The sequence below is a fragment of the Podarcis liolepis genome, assembly GCF_965112155.1.
Source record: "Podarcis liolepis genome assembly, chromosome: 2".
Taxonomy (NCBI): Eukaryota; Metazoa; Chordata; class Lepidosauria; order Squamata; family Lacertidae; genus Podarcis; species Podarcis liolepis.
Window position 1 is genome coordinate 52,431,861 of NC_139555.1, and position 13,789 is coordinate 52,445,649.

A 13,789-nucleotide genomic window follows, 5' to 3' on the forward strand; every position below is an offset into this window, starting at 1 on the left:
GACCATGACCATCATCAAAGCATGGAATTGGGGGCAGGGAGAAACCAGTAGCTCGCTTAAGAAAATAATGTGCTCAGCAAAGAATATTTGCAGCCATTCTGACACTGTCAACCTTCTCCTTCAAGCCCACAATACGAGAACAGATTGCAGGAAAGCAAATCCCATTCCATTTTTTTTAATGTGCTAAAACTCAAAATATTTTAGGCTACTTCCCTGCTTGAATGATGGGGAGCAATATTCCAGGCTGTTCAGTGACAAAGTGGGGGGGGGGGGAATCAAGCTGTTAACATTAAGGACTTTAAAGCATCTACCTAGAAATCACATTTTAGGACTTCTTTGGTGCTTGCACAGGGAAATTGTAGTTTTTGTTTGTGCCTAGGACTTGGCAGTGCTGTACATCACATGGCTGCAGCTTGGCACTGCAAACATTTTAAGACTTCAAATCCATTAGGACTGAAACAGCCTCTAGAAATCATATTATGTGATGGAGATTGGCCAGTCTAATTGAGCCAGCTACTCATTGCCCAGGCAATTTAATGATTTGACAAATTGCTTGGAAACATGGTGTACTTGTTTGTTTTGTGCTTTCACTGTGCCCACGGGACAGCGGGGCAGGGGAATTAGCGGCGGAGATGTCACCTCAGCTGATAAGCTCTTTCTTAATTACAAAATGTGCGGAAGAAGTAGGGCAAGGGTGTCGTGGGATAGCTACGTAGGAGGGAGAAAAGTTTTTTTGTAAAAGTGGGAGGGAAATGTTTCGGAGAGTAAGAGCTTTAGTTTACACATCGAGTGCTTGGCTTGCAACATATTTCAAGTCTGTCCTTAACATTAAGCCTTTGAATTCTACCGATGACCAGTTTAGAAATCATCACAAGATGTAAGCCACCATCTTGGCTGGGATTGGAAAAAAACATGGCTGCTAGTCATAATGGCTATATCTAACCTCCAGTAGCAGAGGTGGTATGCCTTTGAATGCCAGGTCCTGGGAAACATGAGTAGGAAGAGTGCTATTGTACTTCTGGGCTTCCCATAATCCTCTGTGAAAACAGAATGTTGCCCTAGAGAGCCCTTTGGTCTGATCCTTCAGAGACCTTCTTATGTTCTTAACTTGCTAGCATAGCATCAGAATTTCTCAATTTAATTTTTAAAAATATGATACAAACGAAATACCAGAGAAGTTCTAGAGAGTTACCAACTGTCCAATATTAGATAAATAATGTATCATAATTCTTCCACTCCATCATACATGGATTATGCTTTATAAATTAAATATTTTTCTTTCTTTCTTTTTTTACATTTTCATTTCTGTGAATAATAAATCATCATAAAACTTCTAGCACATTTTTTCATATTTTGATACTTATTTTAAGCTTCCAGTACAGAATGAATTCATCACATTGTTCCAGATAATATTGTTTTGCAACCCACCCTTTCCAGATGAACTTAAAGTATGAAATCTTTTAGTACAGGCTATACATAATTTCCCCACTCTGAATAATTGTATTGTCAGGAGTCAGAAAACAGAAAGGACTGGGACAGATACATGGCTATGTGGAGGGAAATAAGATCATTAGGTATAGAGAGTTAGTTCAAAAAGGTATTTAAGAAGTCATTTTTAATTTTTAAGAATTAAAAACAGCCATTGCAACATAGCTAGAGCTAATTCATGCTCATTGCAAAATCAAGCTCAGGTAAGGTTTCCCATCTCTAAGCATTTATTGGGACAAGGGTGGAAGGATCTGCCAGTTTAGTTTCTCGCATTTTTCCATTTTTCCAATCTTAAGCTCAGATTTCCACATTTTGCAGCTGGTTACAATTTTAAAATAAAAATCCTCTTGAAAATTCATCAGCATTTTACTACAAATTTATCCCAATAAACATTTTCTTATATGCTGTTTTAAGACATATGTTTTGCAAGCAACTTTGTCCAATAAATTGCATTTCTGTATGTTTTCACTAATATCTTCATTTTTATGCACACTTACATTTTTATGTCCCACTTACACATGCATTTTTGTAAATGTTGTTCGGCCGGAGAACTGCATTACAAAATTCAGATAACTCTGAATTTTGAAGGCTAGCTGTGTGTTGGTTCACATATGGTTTCCGAAAGTGCAAATACAACAGTTTTGACCTTAAATATGTACTGAATAGAATGTCTCCTCGATTCCTAATTGGAACCCCTACCAGTAGCCGTCAACTAAAGTGCCAATGGGATTTTCTGCACCCTGTATGCTGTATTTAGATTGGGCGCCCTGCTGCACTTGCCAAAGGAGACAAAAATTAGCATCCATTTTATGTCACTTGCAGAATTGTACCTTCTTTTACAGGTGGGCTGAAACACTCACAAAAATATCAGAGTAAGGAGACAGAATATCAAAAGGTGGGAAACTCCCCATCACTGTAGTTCCACACTACAAAGGATCATTGTGTTTAGTATCTGCCCTGCTCTCTACCCATGCCAACCCTAAACCAAGTAAAGAACTCAAACCTCCTGAGCTGTAGATGTGTTATGTTACTGTAGGACTTTCACCTACTGATTTTAGGCTGCGATACTACACTCAGTGCAACATCAGGCGTAGAGGGGCTCAAAAGTGATCTAAGATTTACCACAGTTCTGTTCAGATGTTCATTCTTGGATAAATTCAAGATTTAATTAGTCAGAAAGCAAGCCGTGTAGTCATTTGTTGTGGCTATTTAATAATACTTCATAATAACAACATTTTTTTCTTTTTCATTTTTGAGCTAAAATGCTTCGAAATCCCCACTCAGCCAAGAAGCTCACTTGGTGCCCCTGAGCCGATCAGTGTCTCTTAGCCTAACCAAGCCTAGCCAAAGCCAGGAAAACAGGCATGCCTCCCTCCCTCTCCTCCTTAGTTTGGCTGCTGCCATCCAACTCTGATGTTTCTTGCATCAAAAAACAAAACAGAAAACAGTTTGCCAACCCTGATATAAAAAGTACTCTAAATACATACAGTTTTGCAGTATAAATTGATTTCGCTCATCATTGTTTTGCTCACTTCCTGCTCACAACCAGCAGCAAAACCTACCTTACATTACCGTTGTGAATCTATAGAGGGAGGTATAAAATGGCTGTGAAAGGGGACTTAATGTTTCTATTAGAAGCATTAATTTTTGCTTTACTTAACCAGAATGATGCATCTTTGTAAAAGGACATATTTTGCTCTCTCTTTCTGCCTGCCACCTTGCCAAATTATTACACCTCTGGGGCTTCAACCAATTTGGCCTGATTATTGTGTGTTTAAATGTGTAAGTCCCAACTGTATTCAACTGTGCTGATGCATGACCCACTTTCTTCCCCTTCCTCACAAGAAAGCCTAGGCTGCTGCAATCCTGTACCCACTTACCCTGGAGTAAGCCCTATGAAGCACAAGGAAACTTACTTCTGAGTGTCCTGTCTAGGAGAATCTGCGGAAAATAATTTGTATGGAGATTACATACAACAACCAATTTATGCACGACCAATTGATGTGCAACATGCACATGCACACATTTTGGCGACCCAGAAGTGGGTGGGAATGGGGGAGGGGCATAATGGGCGGAGCTGGCTTATGTGTGCTCTGCTGTCGTGTGCAATGACCTGGAATGCAAGCCCCCCACCCCACAAATTGGGGGTTGCCTGTACAAGGAGACAGAAGCCACTAGACAGAAAAGAACTGAAGGTGGGAGTGACATTCCTTTTGTTCAAACAGCTCAGCTGTCAGTCACAACCCTGATTTCATTTATTGACTAAAAACACTGAAAGGCAGGAGCAGCTGGATCACAGAAATCATGGGTGTATTCTGGTTAAGACAAGTGCCCGAAAGGAAGCCCATCAGTTTCTGATTGTTTCATATTCATATTGTTGTATGAATCAAGAAAACTTGTAAAGGAGGTTTCTTTTGAGCTAGAATGCCACTAAAGTTGGTGTGGAACAATGCTTTGATCTAATGTAAAACAATAGGAATTAGACAATGGCATGAAGGGGAAGTATCTTGGTTAGCAACATTATCAGGGCTACTTAGTTTAATAAATGTACAGGTCTCATAAATCTACACCATGTATTCATATTTGTTTATTTAGGAGACTCATTTAAACTCCCAGGATGGTTTACAGGAATGAAATATAGCAAAAACATTTCTGGTAAAATACAGCCCATACCCCCAGAGAGCAGCATTATACAATATGCAAGCTAGAACTGTGTATCACAGCAATCAAGGTTTTATACATAGCTGCAAGCCCATGACAACTGTTTTGGCAAAGAGAGTGATAAAATTAAGGCTGAGTACTTCCCCACCCCAACTGAAGAGACATGGAATGAGGGCATTAGTTTCCATAGCAATCCAGTGCAGCAATTAAGTACCACCTTTGATAAATCTTTGCTGATAGGGTAAGGGCAGTGTCTGCCTGCAAAGAATTTCTGTCTATAATGTCTGTGAGTTTTATTTTCCTCCCTAATTTTTTATTTCTCTTATGTGGGGATTTATATTGCTTTGAGATTTGCCAAGGTTCATACACTTCTTTAAAAAACACACCCCAACCCTGAGTTTTATAAGGTAGTTCAGCTGCCTGATCATGCAGAATCTGAATGCTAATGAAGTCCTGTATTTCCTTGAGTACCCAGAGAGCTGTAACTCACCCTTGTCACCTTCCAGTCCGTGCCCCCCCATTTTTCTTTCTAGTTTTAAATGGCTGCTGACATTTTAACCCAGATCAATTGTGTGTTGTGCATTTTTCAGGTATAATGCAATGCCACGGAATATTTCTGTGGGTGTGTAGAAGAGGGAAGAGAGTAACCAAGGATGCCCGGAGGGAGAGGAGGCTAAGAACAGGAGGGAAGAGGGAGGGTTTGAATCTGGAAGATAAAACTGGAGGTTCACAGACAGATACAACAGTGCTAGAGTCCCTAAAGAGAATGTTTAAAGCCATAGTTGTGGCAAGCGTTCTGTGCTGGTAGCCATGGCACTTTTATCAATCATCAAAAGCTGGTGTGCAGGAAGATGAATGTTGGAGGAAGATGGGGCCTAGTGGGACAGAGAAGCAGGGACTGGAGGTTGGGATGCGCTAGTGAAGGAGGGAAGAATAGCAGACAAGTTGGGAGGGGAGAAAAACGTGGCTCAGTTTTGGAGGGTGTGTTAGGGACTCTTAGGGAGGGAGAAAAGCAATATTGTTGGTGGGGCAGGTTTTGGGGATGGATTGATAGGGGCAGGGGCTGTGGTCCTCAGCTGTTTGAAGCTTTGGCCATGGGATTTGTTGGCTGCCCTCTAGGCAATGCAACCTAACGTTCCCTATGTTTGGATTGTACTGCATCCCACGACACTTCATCCTTCTGCCACCTTGACTGTCCCACAAGGTCATGCATTCTCCTTGATCAGTTCCCAGAACAATTCCTTTTACGCTCTTTCAGGGATCACTTTTCTTGTTTCCAGGTGCTGTAGTGCCCCAGACGCAACCTGGTAATGTTTAGCACAACCCAGTAATATTTCAAGTGCTGAATTGCACATTTTCTGCCTACATACTAGATGTCAGCTTGCTCATTTTATATGTGCTAAAGATTCAAGGAGTTCATAACTTCAAAATGTTAATAACTCTGACATTTCTCCTTGAATATTTGCCTGTTATTGTAACCCTTTCCAATTCAGCTTTCTATCCCAGCAACAACTCTGTATTTCATTGCTAATCTGCATTTTTATGGCAGATTTATACATTCAGAAAAAGCATGCCGTGCAGTCCTGCTGAGGGTGCACCACTTTGGAATGGAAATGGAGGGATCACATGAGTTAAGAATCTTCCCTAATACAAATAATATCCACCCTTTCTGTCAAAATGCCAGCCTGCCTCTTCTTCTGAGATGCTATTAGTTAGCATTGTGCAGGGAGGCTTTTACAAATTACTCTCAGACAACAATCTCCAGAAGCATCTTGTAAATAAAATATGCTTTTATACATTTGAATATGCTTTTGGTGTATTATTTTCATTGACTGTCCCTTGACTCCCTAAATTTGTCTTGTGTGGGTTAGACTTAGCCAATTCTCTGAGAGTTCCTATTCTTTTTGTGCTCTTGTGAATGCATATTTGAACAACTGATCCTTTGATTTATGGTGAAGGAGGGTGCAAATGCACAAGCCAACAAGCTCATGACCACATTTCTCTGTGTTAGGGTTTGGCTATCCCTGGGTAATGAAAAGTGCTGCTGCCTATACATTGTTGGACTACAACTCCCATCATCGCTGACCAGTGGCCACGCTGACTGGGGGTGATGAGAGTTGTAGTCCAACAAGATCCGGAGGGTTACTAATTGGCTATTCCTGGATTACATCATCTTTCACAGCTGGTCAGTCCTAGTGTCAGTTACCACATTGGATTGTGATGGAATCGAGTCACATTGGCCAAATGGGTGCCCCTCAGGAAGCACCACATGGTCCTAATTTGGTCTCAAAGGCATGCAGCGAGTGCAAAGACCTAAGGCAGCCGTTTTGATATTTATATTTATCAGACTTGTTCAACCTTTCCCGGCAATAGCTCTAGACAGGTGCAGAACAAAAGGTTTCACTATTCTTAGATTGTTGTAGGTGGAAGGAACATACTGACCCTTTACTCATCTCAACTCCCTGTTCTTAGCACAAAAATACATTCAGCCAAAGCAAGGTCTGGATGAGACGCTCCTGCTTATGTGAGAGGGCTCCATAAGAACAAGATAGGTTGTGTTTTTTTTAACCTGGTTCTGAAGCTACTAACAGTGGCCTGGGATTGTGTGCTAAATAAAACAGCACAAAAATGAAGTGTTTAGTTCTGAATAACTCTTTATTGCCTTTTTGTGTCTGCCAATAGTCAAGCTCACCACAAACCCATCTGCCATCAACAGTCACTTGCTGCACAATTCAGACCAGTGTTTATAACATTTAAAACCCTAATGGTTTAGGACCATAGCTGTCAACGTTTTCCCTTTTTTAAGGGAAATTCCCTTATTCCGAATAGGATTCCTCACAAGAAAAGGGAAAAGTTAACAGCTATGTTTAGGACCAGGGTATTTAAAGGACACACAAATGTGACTACTCATTAAGATTGCCTGGAGAAGTTTCCCCCCACATCCCTTCAGCATCTTTGACATTGGAGATGAACTCCCTGCCAAGGGAGGGGCGCCTTGCTCCCACTCCCAATGATCTTCCACAATCAAAAAGGCTGTCCATGTCTTTTTTAAATGCTGCAGTGTTTTACTCTTTTAAATGCTGCAAGCCACCACAAATCTTAAAAAACCCCAAATAAAACAGGAAGGTGGAGTGTCAATATTTTGAGAGGGAGGAAAAGAAAAACACCCTCGCCGAATTCCAGGGAAAGCGTCCTTTGGCTATATCTAAAAACACATCATAATTGTGCTTGGTCTGCAACAGAAGACGTAAAAGGAGGTGGTGAAGGCTTACAAGATGCACTTGGCTGCTTTTGAATGGACCGTGCTTTGTTTCTCCCTTCCCACAATGCCACTAACAGTTACACGCTTGGTAGCACACAGGTTCTTACCATCAAGTGCCAAACAAGGCAAAATCTTCAAAATACTTTTTCCAGTGTGAAACCAGCAGAAGTCAAAGGAGATGCAGCAGCAATTTTTGGTTTATAGTAAGAAAGCAAGGTGGGAGAGGGGCAAACCTAGGTTTTATAGACGATGCATAGAGAAAAATGCACATCATCAGGGCCTTAATTTAGAGGGGAAATCGACATAAAAACCTGGGGATATTGGATGTGGTATTCATTTAATTTCCATGCTTAGTTAAGCACTGCAAAGTGTGATAAAGACTGCAGTCTATTAGGCTGATTGTTAATATAAGTCATTTAACTGTGAGATGCTGCATATGTCAGTAGACTAATATTAGCCCTCTTTTGCAGGTCACTATTCTCATCAGTTTGGCTCTTGCGTTCCTCGCCTGCATAGTATTTCTTGTGGTATACAAAGCTTTTACCTACGACCACAGTTGCCCAGATGGATTTGTTTATAAGGTAAGAAGTCTGAGATGGATGAACTGTCTCTGCTAATGACAGAATCTAATTCACCGCACGGCTACAATTTCGTCCTGCATTTTCGCATCAGGATCAAAGACATCATTTGTCAACAACATGCTGAAAAGCAGTTAGTGATTTAGGAAATAGGGGTTGGTAGCACCCTCTGCCAACCACAATTATTTTGAATTTGACAGGTTTAAATCTGCATGAAGCCAACCCCACATATTTCTAAATGAGCTCACATAAACTGGCCTTTAGAGTTCGCTCACTATGAAGATTAGCCACTGAACATTTTGGGATGGAGACTGTGTGCAGTGTCAGAGGTTTGGTGGCAACTCTCTGTAGATGCTGGTTGTGTGCCCTTGGGGAGAAGTGGGAGAAACGTGTGCTTATTTTAGCAGGATATTTGTCTTGAGGGTTGAGGCAACATAGGATATAGAAAACAAAAGGTGGTGGTTACCATGCCAGTCCTCTAAAATGAGAGGGATTTAGTAGGAAGAGGTGATTTATTTTGCTGGATCAACTTGTGGATGAGGTAAGCTGGAAGAGCAAATTTCAAAGTCTCATCATAACCGGGGGGAGGGGGGAGGGATGAGGGAGTGACGCTGGGGAAGGTTAAGTATGGACAGGTGTGAAATGAACACCTGTCACCCAGTGAGTTTTCTGGTTGACTGGAGATCTGAACCTGTGTTCCACATCCTAACAAGACAAGCTGGCACACGCTATATTTTATTCTAGAACCAATGGAGACTGTGTACACTATTTGCTTTTTCTATACAGTCCACACAGAATCAAATCTGTTGCTTTTGGGGGGCGGGGGGCTGGTTTCATTGTGAGAATAAAGGCTCAGCTTAGCTGATAATGCCAAGGTTGCAGGTTTGATCCCCATATGGGACAGCTGCAAATTCCCCTCATTGCAGGGGGTTCGACTAGATGATCCTCAGAGTCCCAGCCAACTCTATGATCTATTGATTTCAGATTGATTCTGCATTACCCCGCAGTGTGTCCATTTGAAAACGGATGTAGGTGGTCCTGGCAATGGAGGGTATATCCACACTTTTCCAATGATGTTGTCGGTGGGCATTTACTAAGATTTCAATCACCATGTCTTTATTTACTTGGGACATGTGAAGGGAGTAAAAGGCATGGATAACCTGATTGAGGGGAGGTTTTCAAACATGTAACAAGTCACCACCCACCCACCCTTATGGATGGCAGGATCTAGAATCAATCTGGATTGAAAGCATCATGTTGAGGATGAGCATGAACAATTCAGGACATGAAAAACTTCACTTTTTGTGCTACAAACGGGTTAGTGTACGCAGCCTCTGTCCCTTGCCCTGATACTGAATATATTGGGAGGGAGGGAAATGTTCAAAATTTCCTGGATCAATGCAGGATGAATAATGTTTATTTTTTTAAAAAAAAGTTTCTGTAAATGAGATTGCCACTTACTGGTCATGCTTCTCTTCCTTGCCTTCAGCATAAGCGGTGCATTCCAGCCTCCCTGGATGCTTACTATTCCGCTCAGGATTCCAACTCCAGGGGCAGATTCTACACCGTCATCAGCCACTACAGCATGGCCAAGCAAACCAGCTCACGGTCCGTCTCTCCCTGGCTTTCCTCCGGATCGGTAAATCACGAAGCCAAGGCCGCCAAGACAGAAGGCCATTAAAGCCAGCTGGTGGCCTCGGGATGGAGGGGAATGGGGAAGAACAACATCATGTCTCTAAAGCATTGCTCTAGTTCAGCGAGGGCACTGGGCAATCAGTGCAGCAAGAATAAAGCAACTCCAAGTGCAGGTGTCATCTTAATGGATATTTCTCTCTCTTTCTTCTCTCTCTCTCTCTCTCTCTCTCGCTCTTTCGCTCTTTCTCTCTCCCCCCCTCCTTTGGTGCATTGTTCTCGTTGATTTGTAACTAAGTCAAAATCCTGTACAAAGGCATGTTAGGTGTTGACTATATCTTAACAATGTACAAATATTTTTAAAATCATTGCTTAAGATTTGTTAGAAAAATGAAAAAAAATAATGAAAAAACACACAAACAAAAGCAAATCCAGAGAACATTTGCGAGGAAGTAGAAGAAATCACAAGCATAGTTTCTCAGGCCTTCCTTGCCCGCCCCCAAAGGGAAAACAGCAACAACACACAATACTGTGGAATTTGTCTGTCAGATTAAAAGGGAAACTTGTGTTGATGGAGGGACACAATAGAATGTTACACTAGGCTGGGCAAAAGGGCATGAGCCTCTAGCCCAACTTAGGGCTTTGCAGATCTGATCTATAAAATGAAAATGGATGTGGAAGCCCTTGATACAAGGTAACTCGTACGTTCATTGGAGTCCCCTGCATGTGCAATGACCTGGTGGATCATGGCTACCATTTCTTTGGTTTCTCTCTCAGAGGGAAATACTGAGGAAGGGCCATAGCTCAGTGGCAAAGCATTTATTCTGGATGCACAAAATCCCAGGTTCAGTGCCCAGCATCTCCAGATAGGGCTGGAAATGTCCCCTGCCTGAAACTCTGGAAATCCACTGCCAGTCAGTGTAGACGGTCCAGAACTAGATGGATCAGTTGTCTGACTTAGTAAAAGGAGACTCCTTATGTTTGTGCCAATTCACATGTCTAAATTGACTAACAAACTCAGTTTAAAATGTTCACCCCCAACCCCCACCAGGTAAATGCCCCCAAAGGGCAGGCTACAATTGAGCTGGTCTGATGGCAACCTTCTTGCTTTCTAAAATACCTGTCCTATTAGATGTCGGAAAAGCTGAAACAGGAATATCTTAAATGACCTCTTTCTGCTTCAGAGGCCACAGGAGGATTGATTCTCCAGTGCAGTGAGCAGTATTTTGAGGAAGATAAGCCCCTGAAATTAGCTTATTCTGTAGATAATTAGTAGCTTACAAGAAAGATTCTATGAACACAATCCAGAGGTGAGCGCCTCTCAGACTTGCAAACCTAAATGGGTTTTTTCCTACTCTTTCTGCTTCAGCTGTTCCTCACCTCATTCAACCTCCAATTGTCTTATTTTTCAGACAAAGTGATTATTTTATATGACCCGCCCTCCCCCCTCATAATCTGCATGTTACTTGGAGCTGTTGGGGAAAGAACAGGTAGACAAACCCCTTGTGTACCATATGCATGTTTTTCCTTGCTGGATCATAGCTAGATTCCTTAGGATGATACGTTTTAATCCCTCTAGATTCATATTTTCACCATGAGCTATGAAGCCCAAAGCTAAAATACTCAACTATCACCATGCAGATGGCAAAGAGACATGGGGCCACTTTGCATCTACCATTCCCCACTCACAAAGAAATAGTCTAATTCCTCTAATAGTCGGGGTGGGGGGAAGCTGAGCCTGGATAGCTCAGTTGGTTAGAGCCTGGTGCTGATAATGCCAAGGTTGCAGGTTTGATCCCCACATGGGGCAGCTGTAGATTCCTGCACCGCAGGGGGTTGGAGCAGATGATCTTCAGGGTCCCTTCCAACTCTACAATTCTATAAGTCTATAAGTGTTTATTTTGCCAAGACTACTTGGCTACTGCATCTAGGAATCTGGTTTATACTGGGTCAGAGCACTGGTCCATCTAGCCCAATTCTCTGACTGGTAGCAGCTTTCTGGGGTTTCAGGCAGAAAGAGAGCGAGTTCTTTCACATCATCTGCTACCTGATCCTGTACTTGGAGATGTCAGAGAATGAACCCAGGACCTCTTGCATGCAGATGATGTGTGCTACCACTGAGCTATGGCCTTACCATTTTCCTGCATAAAAGCCAACCTTTAATTGGTAAGACTTCAGGAAAGGGTGTTCATTTCCCATAAACAAGTCTTGCTAGGCTTGTCATTGGTGGGACGGAGACAAGTATATTTTGACCTCATCAAGAAGAGTAGATTCCATGCCAGTCTCCGTCACCAGCTGACTGCACAAAACCACCTCGTTGTGAAAACAAAGTACTTGTGTGAATTGACCCTTAAGCCCAATATGCTTTACATGGTTTGGAGCAGGGGTGCTGCTTCCTTGGAGTGGGTAGTGGTCATCAGGGCAGGGTATGGCGGCATTTCTGGCTTCCTAGTGTGGAGGTTGCTGCTGATAACTGAGAGGGAGAGGGTTGAGGCAGCTGGGAGGTTGGCACGGTGTGGATGCAGCGGCAGGAACATCACATCAGCTCTGCTGCTGAACCCACAATCACACTCAACTTCACTGACACCTCCCCTCTTGGTTAGCAGCAGTGATCTCCTCGTTGGGAAGCCTGCTGGGCAAAGCTGTCCCCTGACACTGGCTGCTACTGCTTGCATTATCAATTAAACATCAAGGCTTGCTAGCACCACCTTAGATGCCCAGATCATATGGGCACTTCCATGCAATTTGACGCCGGTGCAGGAAGTCCCAGGGCATAGTTTGAGGGCATGTAATGCACCCTCCTTGTTAAAGCTAAGCAGGTCTGGGTCTGGTCAGTGCCTGAATGGGAAACTGCCTGGGAACTCCATGTACACTGTCTTATGATGGATCACGGAGGGAAAGCAAGTTATAAACATACTGAAGAAATATTATAACTTCTTTGAGTGAATGATCATTCAATTAGATGTGCTGGAATTTGCTTGGGAGTGGTCAGCGGGAGCAATGTTTCGATGATTATGCCCAAAGTGAACCAAATTAAAAGGAAAACTAAGCAAAGTGGAATTGAATCAAACCCAATCAAAGTGTTATACTGACTGCAAGTGAGAGTCCTAAAAAATGAACTCGGAAGTCTTATTTAAGTCAAATATGTATATTTTGTTTGCAAAAAAAAAAGTCCATTGAGTTGGAGCTGGAGTACAAAAGGAGTTATGATAAATGGTTGTATAATGTAGCCAAAACTGTAGTGCCAAATCTCATTGTCTGACTTTTTATCCTTATCTCTCTACCCCCTTCCTGCCTCATACTTCACCTGTAAATCCATTTCTCACCTGAAATGTACAAATCCATGGGGAGGGGGGGCTAAGCCCCCAACAACAATGCCCAGAACAACTACTGGACAATTTATAATTTTGTGGTGTATTGTATGTCAGTAGGTAGAAGAGACTGAAGTATTTTTGGTGTAGTTCTTGACCTTTTCTGACAGGACAAATAAAGCTAGATGTGTCTGAGAGTCTCAGCTACTATGGTACGCTTATTTTTATTTTCTTCACTTAAAAGATGGGGGAGGCAAATAAAATGTGGGTGAATTAGTATGCTTGGAACTGCAAAGCACTGATTGCTCACATTTGCCTTATCTCTCTCTCTCTCTCTCTCTCTCTCTCTCTCTCTCTCTCAAAACATGATGGGCTGGCCTAGGGATGTAGGAAGCCGCATTATATTTAAGATTCGGTAGGATTCTTTCCTTGCCCTACTGGTAGATGACAGAGATTGGACCTGGGACATTCTGCATGCAAAACACGTATTGTCCCACTGAGCTATGGGATTCATGAGCAAACATGCATAGGGTAGTACTGCATGTTGCAGCAACCAAATGTAACTGAGTCCATAATTATTGCTTATCTAGCATGAACCCAGTGGCACTTGTGCCCAGGAGATTTGCTGCCTCTGCTCAATGCATAGGCCAGCCCATAGTCAAGTAATATGTTGTGAACCACCCTGTAATACTTGGATGTAGAGCAGTATACAAATTAGGGGGGGAAGTTGTCACACCATGATGTGACCTTTTTAGTTGACAGCTAGGATTATTTACTGCATCAGGCTGCCTGCTGGTCCTCAAACCTTTCTTTCCTCTGACATGCAAAATAAGAAGGGCTGCATTCATAAGAAATCA

The 13,789-nt window shown here is 42.4% G+C and overlaps 1 protein-coding gene across 2 annotated transcripts in view; it reads left to right on the plus strand.

Annotated features, from left to right (window-relative positions):
- NSG2 (neuronal vesicle trafficking associated 2) overlaps window positions 1-13,135 on the plus strand; it is a 50,250-nt gene extending 37,115 nt beyond the window's left edge. For both annotated transcript variants that reach the window (XM_083484198.1, XM_083484199.1), the window contains exons 4-5: window positions 7,882-7,992; window positions 9,479-13,135. In XM_083484198.1, coding sequence (XP_083340324.1) covers window positions 7,882-7,992; window positions 9,479-9,670 — 303 coding nt within the window. In that variant the 3' untranslated portion in view covers window positions 9,671-13,135. The remainder of the gene's footprint in view (window positions 1-7,881; window positions 7,993-9,478) is intronic.
- The last annotated feature ends 654 nt before the right edge of the window (window positions 13,136-13,789 follow it).